At 34.7% G+C, this 21369-nt stretch overlaps 2 protein-coding genes across 3 annotated transcripts in view; one reads left to right on the forward strand and one right to left on the reverse strand.

Annotated features, from left to right (window-relative positions):
* The window catches only part of LOC117101845 (deformed epidermal autoregulatory factor 1-like), a 22711-nt gene extending 16116 nt beyond the window's left edge, over window positions 1–6595 (reverse strand). The window contains exon 1 of one of the 2 annotated variants that reach the window (XM_033241951.1): window positions 6443–6595. In XM_033241951.1, the coding sequence (XP_033097842.1) occupies window positions 6443–6445 (3 nt within the window). In that variant the 5' untranslated portion in view covers window positions 6446–6595. The remainder of the gene's footprint in view (window positions 1–6442) is intronic. The other variant, XM_033241952.1, reaches the window with a different exon arrangement.
* A 3963-nt stretch (window positions 6596–10558) lies between these two features.
* LOC117101894 (solute carrier family 2, facilitated glucose transporter member 1-like) lies at window positions 10559–19716 on the forward strand. The gene is made up of 10 exons (XM_033242010.1): window positions 10559–10766; window positions 12463–12564; window positions 13508–13540; window positions 15029–15185; window positions 15999–16198; window positions 16637–16747; window positions 17408–17509; window positions 17779–17848; window positions 18009–18136; window positions 18865–19716. The coding sequence occupies exons 1-10, from the start codon at window positions 10698–10700 to the stop codon at window positions 19042–19044; spliced, it is 1152 nt and encodes a 383-aa protein (XP_033097901.1). The 5' UTR covers window positions 10559–10697; the 3' UTR covers window positions 19045–19716.
* Window positions 19717–21369: the final 1653 nt, after the last annotated feature.

Genomic DNA, 21369 nt, shown 5'->3' on the forward strand with positions numbered 1-21369 from the left:
AAGAGACAGTCATAGGCCTAATAGTTGTAAAATATATTGCAGATATAGTTAGGATCCGGTGCCAATATTAAATTTCCGTCTAGTTTTAGGTTTATTTGGCATTTCTACCAGGAATGGTTTTACAAGAAACAGAGCAGAGCGAGTAATTAGAATACAACCTATAAGCCGAAGTAGCGTATCAGAGAACGATCGCTCTATCGGTGGTGCCGCGAGTTGTTGAAAAGAGCATGGTGTTAGTATACAGTGAAAAGGAAGTCTGACTGTTAGATACTGCATTAAATAATATCCTCAGGAAGTACGCAACTCTCCTCAGCCAGGCTTCTTGAGCGAGTCACGCAAACACTGGTGGTTTTATACGAAGCCAGAGCAACGCCACTCGACCGCTCCAACGCGCGCCAGAACGTACCGAAGTAGACCCTGTGGGTTTCAACATTCGGCACCCTCCCCAACCCAGATTTCGCTTTGTAATTCCTAATTTTGTCAATATTGTCGCCTTGTGCCATTATGTTTTATTAATTCTTTAATATCTGGATGCGCCTCTAATGTTTACCATAACACAGCCAAACCACGTCACGAGACTGGAAAATTTGTGTCGCACTAAAGTTCGGTTTACACACTGACGCCTTAAAAACTCATGCACAAAATGGAGAATGAGGCGTGGTTGCGTCCAGACCGTGTCAGATGTGTTTCACACTTAAGTCATACCTCCAGGATTAAACCGTATTCTCATTGTCTTAATTTTTTTACCACGAATCACATCGACGAATCAAGGGTAGCTTAATAATCTTTCGCACTATGATACACGCAAATGGCCGTCCAATATAATACGACTAACGTTCTGCCTGCGATAGTCAAAAAATGCTAGCGCGCATTTTTGTATGTCAATATCGACCGTGATGCCTGGCGTTTCTTGTGTTTACGTTATGCTGGAGCGTGATCTCGCTACACACATGAACTTAAGCACAAAACTGGCTGGGAATACCACGATGTGCACCAAAAACGGTAAAACATGGTGACTAGCACTAATACGCATTATAAGTCAATCGTGACGTCATCACTGCAACTCCCTATGTTATTTGCCTATCCCTCACAGTACAATTTTTCACAAAGTGTACGCTTGGCTTGATTTTTTTTTTAGGTTCGTGTGCAAAAGACCATGCGATGAATTCTACTAGGACTACGACGCGCGCTGGCGCGGAAAGAGAGGTGTAGGCACTCGACTAAAAAGTAGTAATTGAAAAATTACTTTCGTAAAACAAGGTTGATTAGGAAAGTTAATGCAAATTGAATAATTAGTATGAAAAAATAAGAAATTCATTGAATCAATGGACCCTAATAATCTAACATTTAATAGGAATATTCCAGACCTATTTAAACAAAATTCAAGGAATGAAATTTAGATGTAGGCCTAGGCTGGTAATAACTGTATTCTCTCAAATAATGCTTTAAGAAATGTTTACTTGACAAATGTCTACCAAAATAGCAATAATAAAACACAATAAATAGTGGTATTCATACTACAGTAGTTACCGTACTCTACTACGGATGTGTAACTTCGCTAGCTGTGTGTTAGTGCGTACTGCAGGAACATAGCATCATGGAAATGCAGTGCGTACACACAGTATCTGATCGTATCACTATAGCAACCGATGACTGCTACAACAGTTCATTATCAAAACTAACATTAAAAGATGGCGAATGACTTATAAAGCAATTAGTGGAGCTGCATACATCGTACACTAGCGAAATTATTATACTTAGGTTAGATTTAATGAATTCAAAATTTGTTCAAGCATCAAACCTTCAAATCTAACCTTCGTATAATAATTTTCCTATAGTGTACTATGCGCAGCTCTACTAATTGTTTAATAGGGCACGAATAGCTTGATTATGTGGTGTCGACCAACTCATTCAGTGACACAGCCACACGAGAGAAACATAACTTCATCTGCGGCTAGGGAAATTCTCCATTTAATCCCACTAGGGGATATACCTGACCCTGACGGTAGGCTCAGCGGCTCCTTGATAAATACCCGCTGTCGGACTTTTGGACCAATTGAAAGCAAAGTTCTGGAGCCATCACTGTAGGCCCTAACCTAGTGTTACGGTGGCGAAAAACACTAATACTCCACCCACGCAAACGCTGGGGATATAAAATCAGATGAATCAAGCAAGTGTAGATTGGTCGAACACTGGGCCACGTAGGTTTTACAAGCGGCGATCAAGTCTCGACCAATGCGGCACACGGGTATTGTCCAGCATAATTGTATATTTACACAAGGAAATTACCGGTTAAATACTTTGTTGTAAAACAGACAATAATTCAATCCATAGACCCAATAACCAAAATAATAATAATAATTTAATAATTCAGATTTATATAATGTCTTACACTAATAAAAGCCCAAAGCGCTCAACAATGAGTATATGTTTTCATTTATTTTAAATAATTAATTTAGTTATTATTTTATTATTATATTTGTTATTATAAATTTCAACAAAACACAAAAAGGAGGAAACAATCAAAGCAGTGGTCAGCTAACCAGCTAGGCTTGCCGTTCACCCGCAATTTAAGGGCAAATGCTCAACGGGTACATAAATCACAGGCACCATACCTGCAAGAAAACCAACCAAAACTAAGTATTGCGCCTCAAGAAACAAACTTTAGTGAAATTGTGTGCAATTGAGTTCAGGGAAACCCATGTAAAACCACTCAGATCGAATGATTCGTGTACATGAACAAATTAGTCCAATGAATGATTCCACCAAAGAAGCCTCCTGAAACAAATAGGCCTATGATGACGTTTGTGGTATCCAAAATAAAATGAATTGTGGTAGGCATATACTTCTTCTGCATACTTTATAGGGCTACGTTTATACATGTCTATACATTGACCAAATCATTGTTTTGCAAATTGAGAAGCCTGTGGATAAGATCTATTGTAAATAGAGAGCTGAACACGATTAAAACGGAAAATGAGCATATCAACCGAAACGAACCTTGGAGCCACTGAGCCGCTGTGAACGAACAAAAGATCTGGACAATGCAGATTAAAAAGAAGAAAAACTTAATATGAAGCTATTGTAGAAATGAAAATACCAACACAGAATACGGTAACAGGAAAGCGAATCAAACGGGCTTTCCTTGTAAATGCACGGAAATGGAGGATGTGGACACTGCAAGGCAAACTGACACAGACCTACATAATACATACGAGACTCCCTCTTAACGAATTAATTAGACCAATCAGTGAGATAGAGCAAAACAACCTTAACGTATGATAAGATAATAATTCTCTCTAAAATGCTCCAAGGCGGAGGTTAAACTTAGCGTGTGGTGGGGAGTGGTCACTTAGACTTAGACGATGAGGGTTAAGAAGGGGTGTTTTAAAATGTGTGCAAGTCGTTTGACAATTTATCGCATACCGTACTACTACTGTTAAAAAATGTTGATGGTTTAAAAATCTACATTCAATTGAATAATATTTAAACCAATAATCAAATTTAAGACATGCTATTCGTATGACATCATTCATTAATTAATTAAGACTCACACGAATTTTAGTGAATATTGAAGTAGAAAAATATGTGTCAAACAACATTTCTGCTAATTGCACGTGCTGCAATTTCCCCGTGTCGTGTAACGCCAGTGGGCCATTTCATTAAGAGCTGGTATTAGCGTTGATTTTAGCATACTTTCTTTTATATAAAGCATTGTATTTAATGAGGAAACAGTAAATAAATAAATATGTTTGATTTAGATTCTACAGGCGAAGCGACCTTCCTGCACTATGACTTCCCTAGGCCTAGGACATTCGATTAGCTATTTCCTTTGTTTTTCTTTAAGTATTTTTCATTGTTAGTTTCTAAGTTATACACATGGTAATGTTCAGCTCCTTGTTAGTAAAACGTTTTATGCCCCGATAATCGTTTTCTTTAATAACAAATCTCACTTTGAATTGAATAACAAATTGTAACATCTCGCATCCTATCCAGTTAGCCTATGTATGTAAATTACTATTTATATTATTATTATTAATAGGGCTATCTATGACCATTCTCTGGACTCCCATGCCCAGAGCTACACCTAGTAAAGTAACCAAGACCAGTGCAACACGTAGGCCTCGGCCTACGTAGCCTATATCCAAGCCATCGCCACCATAAAAAATACAAACAAATCTAGCTCTAGCCTTGACCAAATCATTGTTTTACAAATTGAGAAGCCTGTGGATAAGATCTATTGTAAATAGAGAGCTGGACACGATTAAAACGGAACATGAGCATATCAACCGAAACGAACCTTGGAGCCACTGAGCCGCTGTGAACGAACAAAAGATCTGGACAATGCAGATTAAAAAGAAGAAAAACTTAATATGAAGCTATTGTAGAAATGAAAATACCAACACAGAATACGGTAACAGGAAAGCGAATCAAACGGGCTTTCCTTGTAAAGGCACGGAAATGGAGGATGTGTACACTGCAAGGCAAACTTACACAGACCTACATAATACATACGAGACTCCCTCTTATTTTCATTTCTACAATAGCTTCATATTAAGTTTTTCTTCTTTTTAATCTGCATTGTCCAGATCTTTTGTTCGTTCACAGCGGCTCAGTGGCTCCAAGGTTCGTTTCGGTTGATATGCTCATGTTCCGTTTTAATCGTGTCCAGCTCTCTATTTACAATAGATCTTATCCACAGGCTTCTCAATTTGTAAAACAATGATTTGGTCAATGTATAGACATGTATAAACGTAGCCCTAATTAATTAGACCAATCAGTGAGATAGAGCAAAACAACCTTAACGTACGATAAGATAATAATTCTCTCTAAAATGCTCCAAGGCGGAGGTTAAACTTAGCGTGTGGTGGGGAGTGGTCACTTAGACTTCGACGATGAGGGTTAAGAAGGGGTGTTTTAAAATGTGTGCAAGTCGTTTGACAATTTATCGCATACCGTACTACTACTGTTAAAAATGTTGATGGTTTAAAAATCTACATACAATTGAATAATATTTAAACCAATAATCAAATTTAAGACATGCTATTCGTATGACATCATTCATTAATTAATTAAGACTCGCACGAATTTTAGTGAATATTGAAGTAGAAAAATGTGTGTCAAACAACATTTTTGCTAATTGCACGTGCTGCAATTTCCCCGTGTCGTGTAACGCCAGTGGGCCATTTCATTAAGAGCTGGTATTAGCGTTGATTTTAGCATACTTTCTTTTATATACAGCATTGTATTTAATGAGGAAACAGTAAATAAATAAATATGTTTGATTTAGATTCTACAGGCGAAGCGACCTTTCTGCACTATGACTTCCCTAGGCCTAGGACATTCGATTAGCTATTTCCTTTGTTTTTCTTTAAGTATTTGTCATTGTTAGTTTCTAAGTTATACACATGGTAATGTTCAGCTCCTTGTTAGTAAAACGTTTTATGCCCCGATAATCGTTTTCTTTAATAAAAAATCTCACTTTGAATTGAATAACAAATTGTAACATCTCGCATCCTATCCAGTTAGCCTATGTATATAAATTACTATTTATATTATTATTAATAGGGCTATCTATGACCATTCTCTGGACTCCCATGCCCAGAGCTACACCTAGTAAAGTAACCAAGACCAGTGCAACACGTAGGCCTCGGCCTACGTAGCCTATATCCAAGCCATCGCCACCCTAAAAAATACAAATCTAGCTCTAGCCTTGATTGTGTCGAAACTCCACGATCTTAATAATAAAGTGAAGTTTAATTATTTACTTGTTTAACTTTATTTTGTGAAATTAGCACCCGGCCCCTTCGACTGATAGCTGGCGATATTTAATTGCAACCTACCACGGGAAGGTAAGATAAGCAAAGCAGGCATAGGTAGTCAGTTACACAGTAGGCCAAGCCTAAGCCTCAGGAAGACGCTTAGTCCTTCATAAAACTTGTAACGCCAACATTCTACGACTATGCCTAGCCTAGGTTAATAACAGATAGTAATAATATTAATGCATCACGTAAGCAGGCCAGGCCTGTACAATGTATGGCTGATCAGAGTTGCCTATATACAACTACCAAATTAAAGCGACAAGCTATAAATATATCGACCACACGCCACAGCGTAGAGTTATCCCGACGAACCTCAACGCTAGGCTGCCGACTTTCATACAAACAAAACTGAAGCGACCTTTTGTTCACGGTGACCGTAACTAAGCGGGAAGCGACCCGCATTAATAGCTTCTGTAAGCGATTTCAAGGGAACACGCTAGCGATAGATAGTACGTCGCCTAAAATAAAAATATGCATGCGTTCATGACAACGGTGTGGCAAGTAATAGTTAATTGTATATAGACTGGTATTAAAGGGACAATTGTCCTTATGATACAGACAGGTCCGTACATATCGTAACTGTACTATAAGTAAGGGTAAACAGCGAATTTTCTACTTACCATACGGCGTAGAACGGAATCAATGGCGGCTGTTGTTTGCGGATCGTTCGAACCTTGTTGCGTACCAATAGAATATAACTGTCGCGTCCTTCTTTTCTCGACCTCTACGGGCGTCGTCACGTCCGCCTCGAAAGCAAATTACGACAAGCGCCTGTCGTCTTATTGGCCGTCGATTAAATGACGTCATCGGTTAGATCAGGAGCGCTATATCAATCGAGTGTCGCAATTTATGTCGTTTATACTTCGCCGAAAACACAGTCAATTATATTTCCTCATGTATTATTCATTCGGAGTCCAAAGTATGTTTCTTTCGGTATTATTTTGTTCTTCGTTGAATAAGTTGTATAGTTGTCTTGTAATATTATTAGCCTTTTTAACCTTTTAGCAGACTTTTATTGTTTTTACAGTTTTGCTGTTTCCTCTGTGATTTTATCTTTTGTGTCTTGTTTTAACTTACATTTTAACTGTGAACAAACAAGAAGAATTTCAAACCATGTTCTCACTGTGTTGATAAACTGTAGGCCTACTATATGGTTTATCTATTGGACTGACTGCTGATGGAATGAATGAATTGTTAAACCGATTAGTTTTAACTTTAGGGTGAATTAATCTACCAGATTTACTGAGAGTAACGGCATCGTGGATTGGGTGGGAGTATCAGACATAAAAATAATGATAATAATAATAATTAATATTGTTAGGCGTACTGTTTTTTATGTTATTTATGTTAGACCATAACAATATTAATATTAATATTAATATTAATATTAATATTAATATTAATATTAATATTAATATTAATATTAATATTAATATTAATATATTTGATATAACAATGTGTTTAACATGCATGTCTCTAAACTAAAAAGAAAAAAAAAATTATAAACTATCTTAAAAGTAACCAAGTACAGCTGTCTCTTATACACATCTAGATGTGTATAAAAAAAAAGAAAAAGAGAAAAAAAAAAATCAAATTAATTATGAACCAGCTCGAAACGAAAAGTCATATACAGTGATATAATAATAATAATAATAATAATAATAATAACAACAACAATAATAATAGGCCTAATAGGGTAATAACTAGACTTACTATGTTAGCAGAACATAGGGCTTTCCCCATTGCTATAATGAGAAATGAAGTTGAAATTGCAACAAAAAGAATAGTCGTTAGAAGGTATAAAGTAAAAAAAAACACGGAAAACCAATATAATTTTAATGAAGTGGAAAAAATGAAGAGGGAAAAAAAGAAAAGAAAAAAACAAACAAACAAAAAACTAAGTTCACGTAACGGTGCGTCCAAGAGATAGAAAAAAAAAAACTTTATCAAAAGATGACAAATCTAAAAAAAAGTAAAACATCAAAATCCCCCTCCCCCACTTTCCCTTCTTCTTGTATACTACACCGAGACCCAAATTATCCACCCCCACCAATTCCCTTCTTACACCAAACATTCTTCTAATGTAACTTAATAAAACATTTCAAAATATAGAATCCAAAATACAGACAAAATTACGAAAAGTTAAAATATATTAAAAACACATTAGCATTAATACAACGCAAAATGCATATGAAAAAAAATAACAACAAAACCCCCCCATTTCCTGCCAGCCACAGACAGGGTAGCTCTTCAATTTTACAACACAAATTCCATCACTCAATATCTTAATGCAAAAGTCATAATCAGGAAAGATGACCAACTCAATTGCCATCCCCCTATAGGCATCTACCTGGGAGGATGGCCAATTTTCATCCATCCAGGCAGGTTTCAGACGTTCTATTTTAATCAGTCATGGTGCCTGCCACGCTATAGTGTACTACTGTAACCGTTTAATATGCTCGTAAGGCGAGACTTTTTTATACTGTGTTTAGCGAACCCGCCACCCGCCAATAATGATGGTTTCGAATAAAAATAAAACTTCGTTTTCAGCCAATTTTAAATTTCTGAAAACAAAAGGGGTTTCTTTAATTCCACTACGCCCGCCGCTGCCTTAAAATCTCTAAAATAAGATAAGTACTTTCTTTCTAGTTATATAAATTTAAAGCATGTATTTAACCATCCCATTACTTACACTCTTTACATTCACCAATAACATTTTATTTTTATTTTCTCCTCCCTCTGGATGTTTTTGGCAAAACTGTTTACTAAAATATAAGAAAATTTTTTTTCCCTTTCTTTTTTGTCGATCTTTAAAAAATAAGTTCGCGAGACAAGTCTTGCCTAATGTTGTGTATAAGTTTATCGATAGAGGGCTTGCTGGCGATAAGGAGTTGCAACAGTTACTAGGTGTATGAGTACGATAGGTTAGAAGTACGATTAGTTTAGTCATGGATATTGTTAAGAGAGTGTTCAAATTAGGATAATACGCTTCAAGTCGATTTTATTCCACTGTAACATCCGAGAAGACAAATAAATCTAATCCCCATATCATAAACCGACATGGCAACAAAAAAGAGGTTAAGGTAATAATAATAATAATAATAATAATAATAATAATAATAATAATAATAATAATAATAATAATGACAATAATAGGCCTATTGATATTATTAACAATAATAACAATAATGATAATAATAATATTATTATAAGGATAATAACAATGGTAATGATAATGATAGTGATGATGATGATGATAATAAAGATAAGAAGTGTAAAGGCGCTACAGAAATAAATAATAAAAGACGGAACCAAAAATTGCCATGAAACACCACACACATCACCGCCTACAGGCAATTTAAGGCACAGGGCCATTCATGACTCACATGTGCAGTGGCGCGGCGCCAGCGTCTGAAAGGGCGCCGGGAGGGTGGAGTAAGTGAGGGGAAAGGTAAAATGTTAGGATGGAAATATGCTGGAGGTGGTCCGAGGTGGGTGTGGTCGTTCGTCGTTCAAAATGTCTCAAAAGTGGTTCAGGCGGCGAAGCTCTTGAACAAATATGACAATTTAGGGGTTTCAGAAGCTTATTTAATCGATTTATGATGTAGATAGTCTATTAATATGTAGAAAATACGTAACATTTCTTTCTCCCCGATATTTTTTTCTTCTTTTTTTATTCTGGGGTTAGGGAGGAGAGAAACTGGGAGGTGCAAGGTATTGCTAAAGAAGACTAAGAAACAAAGCAGTAGAATCGGACGAGTGAATAATAAATGGTTGTTTATTCCAAAGGCATCACCCCATAAAAGCGTAGACCTAGGCTCAACAAGCAGAAGTTTGTCAGTACTTGAGAGTTCGTGATGGCACGTACCATATCAGCAGTTCACGAAGATTGAACCTTCATCTTGCAGCGTCTTAAAAGTAATGAGCAAAATCTTGAAGATACTCCGACAAAGCCCCACCCCTCCCCGTCGTGTAAATCGTTGCGCCACCCCTGTTCTAAAAATTCAGTGAAGAATCAAGCATAATACCCAAATTCTTAGCATGAAGTATTCAATGTTGAGCATTTCTTCCTTTGTTGTGGGGAACCAAACATAATGAATTTTTATCCCAATTTAGTTTTATGACAGGATTAGTAGACCTACATTATAAAATTCATGAATAGACGAGACGCTGCTTATGTTTTAGATTTTTTAAACGCCCCATATTAGTATATTTACTTCAAAAGTGAGCAATTACGACTCATGACGATAAGGTTATTATCAGTCATAAAGCGCACAGTATATAGATTATGTTTATTCGTTTAGAGGATGATATTTCATAAATATTTTCGCATATATATATATATATATACATATATATGGGCCTATATATGTATGTATGTATGTAATATATATTTATATTTATATATATGTATATATATGTATGTATATGTATATATAAAACAAGATTTTTTGTGAGAATTATAAGAAACCCATACATAAAGAGATGTTTTATTACTTGAAGAATTCGTTCGTCCAAGATTTCAGACGCTGGCGCCGCCACTGAATACAAAAATAACAATTATAAATAATAATATGATGCATGCTTAATCACTACGATGTAGGTGAAGTGACATTTGTTTAGAGGTGTGTCTTCAATGAATGGGCACCTTTGGATCCACCTCCGTTAATTATCAACTTGGCTATCAGTAGTCTAAAGCCATCATTGGACTTGGTCAACAATGATATCCAGTGAAAATTATTCATTGTCATATGGTATCAGAATCAACATAAGGTATCTGCCATTATAATAATAGTAAGCAAACTTGTGTCGTTAGTTGTTTTATGAAGGCAAAAAAAAAAAAAAATCATATTTTGTAAGTGGTATACAAGAAGGATGGCTGGAGGAAAATCGGAATCGTTCTCTCCTGATGGAACAACTACGACTTCAAGGACTTCAAACAAAGTATGTTAAACTTTAATCGATTATCTGGAAGTTCTGGGTTCGATTCCCACCCGAATCATTGGCAATTTTTTTTTCGCAAGTATTAGGGAATGTACAGAGTATTCGGTACGAAAGAACACGTCAGGTAGGGCAAAACATCACTCCTATTAGTGCAATAACAGAAACGCTTTTCCATATTGGTTAAGGTAACAGGCAGATAGTTATGTTTATTCGCCCTGGTATCCAGTGGCGGCGCTACAGGGGGTGGGGCTAGACCGTCTAGGAGAAAAACAACAATTCGTCGGGGAGAAAAAAAAAATATATGTAGGCCGATTTTGTACATATTAATGAACTATAAACTCTAAAATCGAATAAATAAGCCTTTTTTAAACCCCTAAATTGTCATATTTTTGGGGGCCTACGTCACCTGGATCACTTTTTTTCTCTTCAGGGATATCAGTCCCCCGTCGGGGACCTTGGATCCTCCCTCCCCCAACACTATCGGGGGAATCCTGGTGCCGCCACAGCTGGTATCCCAAACACAAAGATGAATTATAATCATAATAACCAAATCCCAATTGTTTACATTTTCTTCTGTTTCGATTTAGTATTTAATACATTCCCTAAATAATTGATTAGCGATAATCCGTTAAATAACTGTTTATTAAGCTTTTAATAGTTTCAAAAAATGTTTGAGGTTTCAATAATTTTTTGAATATATCCAGGTAATATTGAACACAAGTTCGTTTTGGTTCTAATAATAATGGTAGTATAGCAGTAATAATAGTAGCAGCAGCAGCAGCTGTAGTACTGTAGCAGTAGTAGTAGTATTAGTAATACAGGACGGTATTAAACACTATCGTCTGCATATTAACAATGGAAAATAATATTCGCGAAAGAACACAGTCCAGTGGGGTGCGCCGGTATTGCATATTCTTGTATTGCATTTAACATAGTTACGAAAAACGTATTGTGGTCGTAAAATATCAAAAGATCGAGACTGAGTGTGACTTCATACCATAGCTTCTCGATAACTAGGCTTAAATGGGACTGCAGTGAATTTGAAGGGGCTAGAGAATTCAACGAACAAAGATCTTACTTCTTTGGTGTTTCAATGTGCTAGATCACTTCATGTAAAAAAACCAGTCATGTTCTATTCTCCTTTTTGGGAAGGGCCTCTGTGTACTCCAACTGCAGGGCTTAAGTTATTATCTCCAAAACTACAGTTAATGAAAAGTGGATGCAGATTTACATTTGGGTATACAATAGCCGTAATTTATAATGTTTTCGAAATATCCGGAATCTTTTCATCATTATTAAATAAGGAACAGTATTGTCATGAGTTGATCACTATATATTAATTTGAGTACGCTGTTGCTAATTTTATCTGGTTCCATTAGACTATTAGATCAATCTGGTGTCTTGTATCACTTCTAATCAGCATTTTGATTCTTGCTGTTTTGTTTTCAAAATCATTTTATCAATTTCTAAAATAGTACGCGTCAAGGGTTAAAAGATATGGGTTATTTTTTTTATTTATTAAAATGTAAATAACATTAATAATATATTGACAGTTTGTGGTGAGAGATGTTAAGCGACGTGACGTGCCTACGTGCGATAATTCATCAGTTCTCCCAAAATAATCTATAGCATTACAGACACGCAATTTGAGATATTTACTTATTTAAGTTTTTTTTTTTTTTCTTCTTTAACACAGGGTAATCTGACGATCTGGCTTTTGTTGTCAACATTCGCTGTCTGTATCGGATCTTCATTTCAATTTGGTTACAATACCGGTGTTCTGACAGGAGTGTCTGAGGTAATTGCCGAAATCAAAACACTACTCTAGCATACAATACATACCTAATAATTCACATCGTATGGCCTTGAGTCCAATTAATTTAATTTCGCCCATCGTATTCGATGGGCAAAATTTCTTGCCTGCTACAATTATTTTCCTCTTATTATGGACTGCTTTGATCTCTTTTACTATTACTGTACCCTTCCCACAAAAAACGGTCTGCTAATTTGTACCCCTTTTGTTTTAATAATTTTAATTTAACTTTTCCACCTTTTCCTTTATTGATTATATAAAACATTTAAAATATTTATCAAAATTTTAGACGTGAAACAACTCCTTGCTATTCTGGCTTTATATCAGTTACCCGAGTTATAACTTTGGATTTTTGTATACATAGGCCGATAACCATAATTGTAATTAAGATTGCAATAATAATAATAATAATAATAATAATTTTTTCTCTTTTGTGGTACATTTACCACATTTATTTATCCATAACATATGTTTTACATATCAGATATTCAGTCACAGACATATACCAAGAGATGTCCCCTTACATAGTCGTTGTAATAAAAGATAATTCTTCAGAAAATCTGTATATATTTACAATCAGACAAGCATATTTAAACCTCTCATAGTATAAACAACATCAGTTACTGACTCATATAATCATGGCATGACTTTTCTTTGGCTATCGAGCATTGTTAAGTTTGTTTTTGTTTTTGGGGGTTTTTTTTCGTATTCATAAATGTGATGTTTGTTTTCATACAAATGATGATTAATATCGTTCTTCCGATCACAACAAAAAAACTCACATTTTTCTTTCTGCATGAATATAGATATAAGTACACCGTAAGTCGTAACGTACAGTTCAACACACATAATTCCATCTGACCTTAACACAATAACAACCATACCAGAGCCTGGATGCCTGATCAAAATGGTACATATGTTTATATAACTGGCTATCACAGTTGGTATCTTGATAGCACAGGTAAAGTTTCTGTTATCCACTTAATACCATTAATACATACCAGGAAACAGTGAAATTAATTTCACTGTTCCCTGATACATACCATGGGCGTTTATTGTTGAAAATGGCTTTTGAGGGGGAGTTGATTCGAGGGAGCGTTCTTTTGAGAGAGACATTTATTTATTTATTTTTTGGTGGAGTATGGATATATATTTTCATTTCCTTTTCTTATTTATTTGGTCAATATCAACATATACAAGGATACATAAACAAAAATACCACTTATAAAACCATTTAAAACAGTAATTCAAACGATTTTTTTTAAAATTCAAAGTAAATCAAGATATACAAGGATACATGAAAAACAAAAATACCACTTATAATACCATTTAAAACAGTAATTCAAAAGATTTTTTTTTAATGTGTAAAATTTCTTTTCAAAATATTTTAAAAATAGTACATAAAAGGGTTAAAAATTCAAAAGGGCTTAAAATAGAAAAAAAAAAACCAGAGTAACAAACTAATGATTTAAGAACGGTAAAAAATAATTTATTAACAGTTAATAAAAAAAAGCAGTATTTGAAAATAGAATTCTTTCTATAACTATTATTTAAGTAATTCTCTATAGAATTATATTTCTATAGAACTATCTCAATAAAGATTGGATTGGTCTTATATAGAGAAAAAAAATCTTGAATCAATTGTCTATAGAATTATATTTCTGAACTATCTGTATAGAGAATGGATAGGTTTTATGTAAAAAAAAGTTTCTATAAAATTCTATAAAAAAAAATGCTTAAACCTCTTTAGACTTTCTATAGAATTCTATAAAATAATTTACTACGGAGTATGTCGTGATTCCGGTTGCTTAGCAACACTTGTCAGATAACGATACGCTGTTGCGGTTACAGACAAAAGACGCTAGGTAGAAACAAAGGTTGTAATGAGATGATATATATAGGGTGTTCGGGATGATCGTATAGCCTAGAGAAATAATAAATAGCGAGTTTCGGTGATTTACATGAAGCACTCGCTTTAAGTTCGCAACCTTCGGAGGCACACTTACTTCTAAAAAACACCTGTACTGATTATATAGTTTATCAAACAATAAGCTCCATTAGTAAATCGTAATATGTAGACTGCTATCTCTATGCGTGTTCAAAGTTCGTTATCACCATGACATATAGGTCTAATACTCGAATAAACGCCCCTTAACACATAATTACCACTAAAAATATGTTAATTCGATCATAATGCTCCCTGGCTTTGCGGTGGCTCTGTAAATTTTAAAAAGCACTTGGACCAAATCCATGGAATGAGACCTGACAAATATTTCCCAGATCTGCTTTAAGAAAATCTTATAATAATTGTTTAAAAAACACGGCAACCAGCGATCAAATTAAGCCTCGTTCCATCCTCTGTAGGCCAATAAAAGTGTGGGCCGAGGTAGATACAATGTGAAATAGAGATCAACATTACTACTCAATTATTGCACCATTTTCTTTTAAGGTTTTTGGACTGTATGTGTTAAATAGTTCTGAAGATTGGCCGTTATGCCTAGCATTGACTGGTGTATTCGGTTTGGGTGGTTGTTTGATTCTGATTATCTGTCCAGAAAGTCCGCGTTGGCTTCTTAATCAAGGCGAAGAAGACAAAGCTAGAGCAGGTATACAGTCCATAATGTGATGCAATACACACAGTACGGTACTGTAACAATTAACTACTAATAACACACAGTGGCCTTTTTAACAATATTGCTTAATTATTGTGTAATTCATGCATAGGCCTATGTGTGCATTAGTTATATGTCTGTGGTTATATGAATAATACATGCATAAATTATGCATAATGCATGCGAATATGAATAATTTTTCATTCCTGATGATGACATAATTAATATCGAAGTATTGAATCCCGACACGATGGCGTGCATTTCGATACTTTGAGTACCGGTATGTATTATACTATCTTATGTATGCATACGTTATGCATAATGTATACATAAGTTATGCATAATTCATACAGTATAATTTAAGATAGAGTAATATAAATGTAAAATATATTCGTTGTATGAATGATAACAATTTAAAAACTTTCACTTACCTGACGTTTAAATTACCATCAGCGGTCCCTTTTCCATGATTTTAACGTCATTTGTATTGATTTGTCAAATATTTTGTTATCGTATCACGATAAATCGTTATCGAATCGTCCTAGTGTAAATATTTCTCTTATCTTATATTTTATATATGAACTATTGCTTTTTAGCTTTTTATCGTTATCGTTATCGTTCCAAGTATAAACAGGCCTTTAACATCTCAGAGTTTGTGGTTTTACCGTTCTTTAGTATTCTGATATCAGGATAGTGAGTAAGTGAACGTTTTTAAATGGTGTAGACCATCCAAACAAATATGTTTTACATTTATATTGAATGCAAATGAACAGTTCAGTGTTCTATGAAAATTGGATTTTGTTGTAGCCATGGTAAAATTACGTGGGAATGATGATGTTAAGAACGAAATGGAGGAAATGAAAGAAGAGTATCGAAACGAAGTAGCTAATGATGAGGGAAAGACAACAATGTTGGACGTCATCCGCCTAAAGGAGAGCTGGTGGAAGATGCCACTTATCATCTCCGTTCTTCTACATGCTGGTCAACAGTTTTCTGGCATCAATGCAGTATGTCTAATATTGTTATTATTATTGGTATTCCTAGATTACTGTTATTGCTGAGTTTACTGCTATTGCCGTTTTGCTGTTAATATTATTGTTATTCGTGTAAAATATCTTTTTCAGAGTCTATGCTTTAGCATAATATTATAATATAATATTTATTGTTATCCATTCCAAAAACACAGAATCAATTTAAAAATTACAAAATCCAGAAATAATTACAAAATATAAAAGCAAAACATAGACAATAAGACAAAACGAATAACATAGGATAAACTTCTAAGTTGATAGGCTTGTTTCAGAAAGGGTCCCCAACACAAACAAGATAAAGACCCGAATAATTAAGCATTAGACATAAAACAGAGAATATAATAACTACCGTATTATATACCAAGAATATAATAAGCTTACCGTAGCTTATTATTATCATTATTATCAATACAGGTGATGTTCTATGCAACAGAGATTTATAAGCAGGCAAATATGGAAGTTGAAGCGATTGGCCTAGCTACGGTTGGAACTGGTCTAGTAAATGTCGTAATGACATTAGTGGCTGTAAGTATTAGAGCAACACGGTGGGTGGAGCCCTGATTTGGATACCTATACAGATGCGCATATTTTTTGTTAGTTTAAGCACCGTATTTTAAGACAAATTATCTGCTGATTGTTGTTTCTTGTTGTAAAGTTGGGATTTGTTTTCTGCGAAATTGCGCTATAAATGGAGTTTACTATTAACACCTCTCCCGCCTCGAGCAAACACAATACTATAGTGTAATGTGTTTACATCATTTAGCATGAAACAACAGTCATCCGGACGCTTGTTGAAATATTAACATACGTTTTGATATTTTTTTTTTGTGTTAAGCATTTTGTTGCATTATCTGGGTTGTTACAGTAGCCTATATCACTGGCCCTACAATTGCGATACGTAGTGCTAATTCAGCATGATCCAGCTAAGGACGTCAGTCACAATCAGGAATGAAGCTGTACATCGCTACTAATTTGCCACAAAGCATTCGTCTTCCAGCGGATAAAATATTCGTCTCAGTACGAATGCTGCTGTTGTTATTATTGATGATATCGCTGTTGTTGATATACATGGCTTCATCAATAATTTATTGCATTATCAAAATGTGTTTCTCCATATAACCATAACTTTGAGTATATAAGATAACATTTTAAATAATTTTATATTTTTCATTTGTTTTTTTATAGGTTTACGTTGTAGATAGGACAGGGCGTCGTGTATTGATGCTCTACCCTTACGCCGCTATGATATTCGTCACTGCTTTTATTACGCTATCGTTGAGCTTAGAAGTAAGTATTACCAAACGCCCTATCTCTATTGATTATTATAACTCTGGTAGATTTTGGTCTGTAGTTAATCTGTATACAATCACTCTTATACACATCTAGATGTGTATAAGAGACAGATATATATATATATAACAAGTATAATTACCTGACAACATAATGGTATTTGCATAGGTAGTTCTAAACCATATCTGCGATGTTTGATCGTTACCATTTTTACTGCTGATTCCGAGAAAATGCTGATTTCATGTTCATTTAACTTTGTTTTTCAGGGTGAAGCTTGGAAGTGGGTTTCACTTACGTTTATTTACTTGTATATTATCGGATTTGCAATTGGACCAGGTATCTTAATCAATCGATCAATTAATCAACCAATAATTCAAACAATTACTGTATTTAAAAAAATCCATCTAAAAATTATACAACAATAAACGAACATTTTTGTGATGCAAAATTTATGAAACATTCACTACTGCATTTTATTCCACATCTTTGTTTCCAGGTCCAATGCCCTTTGTAGTTGTCCCAGAGCTTTGGGCCCAAGGTCCGCGTCCAGCTGCTATGAGCTTAGCTGTCCAATGCAACTGGTGGTCAACTTTTTTAGTTGGTCTGGCGTTTCCATTTATGCAGGTTTGTTGAAAACGATTATTATTACTGATGATGGTGATGTTGATGATGGTGATGAGGATGAGTAGTTGTTTTTGTATTGCTGAATACGAAGATCAAAATATGAAGGTGTTTGCACGAAAACACAAAATTAAAGATAACTTAAAATAAAAAATATCAAAGCATTTGCTCGGGTATTTTTTAATGGTATGCCTATATAATTGAAAATGTTAAAATATGAAATGTTATATTTTCTTACAATTAGGCCTAAGACTCGACACTTCTGTTTCATCAACCTGGTTTACTTTTACTAACCTAACTTCTTATCAATAAGCGCTCCTTTTTTTAAACCATCTCATTAGAATTCTGTTAATTCGACTCACAGTTTTGCTTGTTAAAAATATATATTGAAAACATTCTAATTCTTCAATTTGATAACATTGTAAATTTTGCTTTATAAATTATACAAATAATGATGATGATGGTATGATGATCATAATGATTATGATAAACAAAAAAAATGTGAATATTATTGACGGTGATGAAGATGGTAATAACGCTAATGGTGAAAGTTGTATCCTTGGCAACAGACGTAATTATATACTCTCCCACTTTGCTCTTGTCGGAGACACATCCTTCTTCCGTCAGGCACCTCGGACCCCAGTCGGGCCAATCATGTCGCCACCGTTGTTCGTAACCTTTCTGTTGACCATTTTCATGTTCATTTAAAACTTTTTACTCTCTAATTACAGGAAGGAATTGGTGATTTTACATTTTTGGTATTCACATTCTTCTTAGCTCTAACCACTGTCTTCATATACTTCTTCGTGCCAGAGACTAAGAACAAAACATTTGACGAAATCACGTCCAAATTTAAGAGGGACGCAATAAAATCGCAACTGAATGGAGAATTGGAGTCACATCGTGTGTAGTTGAAACACAATATTAAATTATAATGAATCAACTGTTAAAAATAAATATTATATATATTAAAGACAAGATAGATCACTATCACACAATATCAGTACAATATACTTTTACTCGTTAATGATACTGTCTCATTTTCCCTACCCATAATTATTTTGATGAAGGACAGTACTGGCAAGGAAACTTAAGGTCTCCGTGACCTTAACTTACAATTAAATTTTAGCTTTTACTTTTCAATTTCTGAACCGAAATTCCGTTACTGCTTCTCACAGCGTTGCTTTTTTTTTTAATGTTTTGCTGGCGGGCTTTATGTCCAATTACTAACATAAAAACAGTCACTAAAGACACTGAAATAGTAGTTACGGTGTATTTGAGGCCATAAAGTACTAGCATACACCTTTTTTTTTTTATAAGGACAAGCAGAATTCTGCAGAGGCTTAGTGTTCTTATTTTAAGGCAAATTTCAGGTTTAAAATGTTCTTATTTTGTTCTTATTTCACACAATTTTCAAAGATAGAAAATTATTAATTTACAACAGTACAGTACAAGCTTGTTACTGTACTGAATTAAAGAGAGTATTAAGCCAAACCTACTATTGCTATTGTATGTGACTAGCTTGATTTGTTGGTTTGTTTAGTTTCTGTTTAAATAAAAACTCATTTGATGTTTAATTTTCATATTTTGTTCATATTTTTTTTTAGCAATCTCAGCCTTAGTTTAAAGTTTACTTCTTTGAAGTTAAATTCTGGTGTCTTTCGCAACCATTACAAACATACATATACATTTACATATTGCATACACATGCATTCATACATACATATTATATATAGTCTTATATATAAATCTGTTATGATATTTGTATGTATGATAATTGTGTTATATATATAAATATATATACATATATATATGTATATATATATATATATATATATATATATATATACATATACATATACATATATGTGTGTGTATGTGTGGGTGGGTGGGTGTGTCTGTCTGTCTGTCTGTGTGTGTGTGTGTGTGCGTGTGTGTGTGTGTGTGTAATTTGGTTTGCTGCGTAGCACCATAAACACAATATAAACAATTGGACAACAGTGCTCGAACAAAAACAAGGTGTTATAAAGTGTCCTTGGCGGGATTCCAACCTCCAAAGCTCTCGCTATCAAGGCAAGTATCATGCCCATGTGTATAATACCTGCCTTGATAGCAAGAGGTTGCAGGTTCGAACTCCGCCACACCTTTTTTTCCCATTTAACTGAATAAAGGAACTTTTAGTTGAAGGGCTAATACGAGTATACAGCTTGTTCCTATTCGAACACGACATCTAAGTTGACACAGTCATTATTTTCATGTCTGTATTCAAGCATGATATACCTGGTCTATTTCTAGATAGAAACCAGGTTACCGAAGTTTCTTAAAACAGCTAAAAACCAATATTTTGCCAAAGATTTAACCACAGATATCTCTGTGTCCCTGGTTCTAGTCAATTTAATCACTCTCTTTGTGTAATGAAAGATAGTTCACTTTGAAGAGACCTTTAAACATTTGATCAGATCCCGGAATGTATAACATGACTCATACCAATTAAACAAACACAATTATGAAGATTGTCCCTACAGTGACTGCCCAATCTATCACTATTGGTGGCGCTACACTACATATGCTGTTCCTATGGCTCTCTCTAACTTAGCCTGGGTTCCAGGCCTAATTTTGGGTTACTCACTTTTTATTGCGTTTATTGCGCGCTAAACCTAATTTATTTGGCGTCCCATACTAGATTTTTTTTTCTGTCTCAAAAATAGAGCTCAAATTAATTTGCTCGTTGGTGGCGCTGTCCAGAATGAGAAAAAAATAATAAGGGACTTGTGGCAAGTCTATAACTAGGATTAATTAATGACTTAACCATCATTATTAAATGAAACATATCAATTAATTATTTTATAAAATTTTCTGATTGCAGCCATAATACCTAAGATAATGTAATAGACGTGAGATGCAGCGAGCAGTCAAATGTACCGCTTGTGAGTATTAGGCGAGAAGATTAGTCACTCCATGGCCTCAATTGTCAATGGTCATGTATTAAAACCGTCTCAAGGCGCTTTTTAGCCGCTAAGAAACTAAAAAAAATCAATCGATGAACAGATGTGAACGCGAAAGAGAAGGAGTAGGGGGAAGGTGCACACTTTCGATTTTCAAATTGCGTCACCAACACTACCGTACCATGTACACACAGGAACCTCGGCTTCAATATGGTGGGCTCCGGTAGCTTCCACGAAGAATAAGCATGCAGCTCTACTACCACGCATAAATGACAATCATTGGTACGCAAT

This window comes from Anneissia japonica, unplaced genomic scaffold (genome assembly GCF_011630105.1).
Source record: "Anneissia japonica isolate Jap-2015-1 unplaced genomic scaffold, ASM1163010v1 scaffold4988_len2956909_cov206, whole genome shotgun sequence".
In the NCBI taxonomy this organism is placed as follows: domain Eukaryota; kingdom Metazoa; phylum Echinodermata; class Crinoidea; order Comatulida; family Comatulidae; genus Anneissia; species Anneissia japonica.

What these genes read in the sequence shown, in the direction of transcription:
- LOC117101894 (XM_033242010.1), top strand. Translation starts at nt 10,698, where the DNA reads ATGGCTGGAGGAAAATCGGAATCGTTCTCTCCTGATGGAACAACTACG. An exon ending in TTGGTATCTTGATAGCACAG is followed by an intron (nt 13,541 to 15,028) that starts GTAAAGTTTCTG and finishes TTTTCTTTTAAG; the next exon opens with GTTTTTGGACTGTATGTGTT. An exon ending in AGTTTTCTGGCATCAATGCA is followed by an intron (nt 16,199 to 16,636) that starts GTATGTCTAATA and finishes TTATCAATACAG; the next exon opens with GTGATGTTCTATGCAACAGA.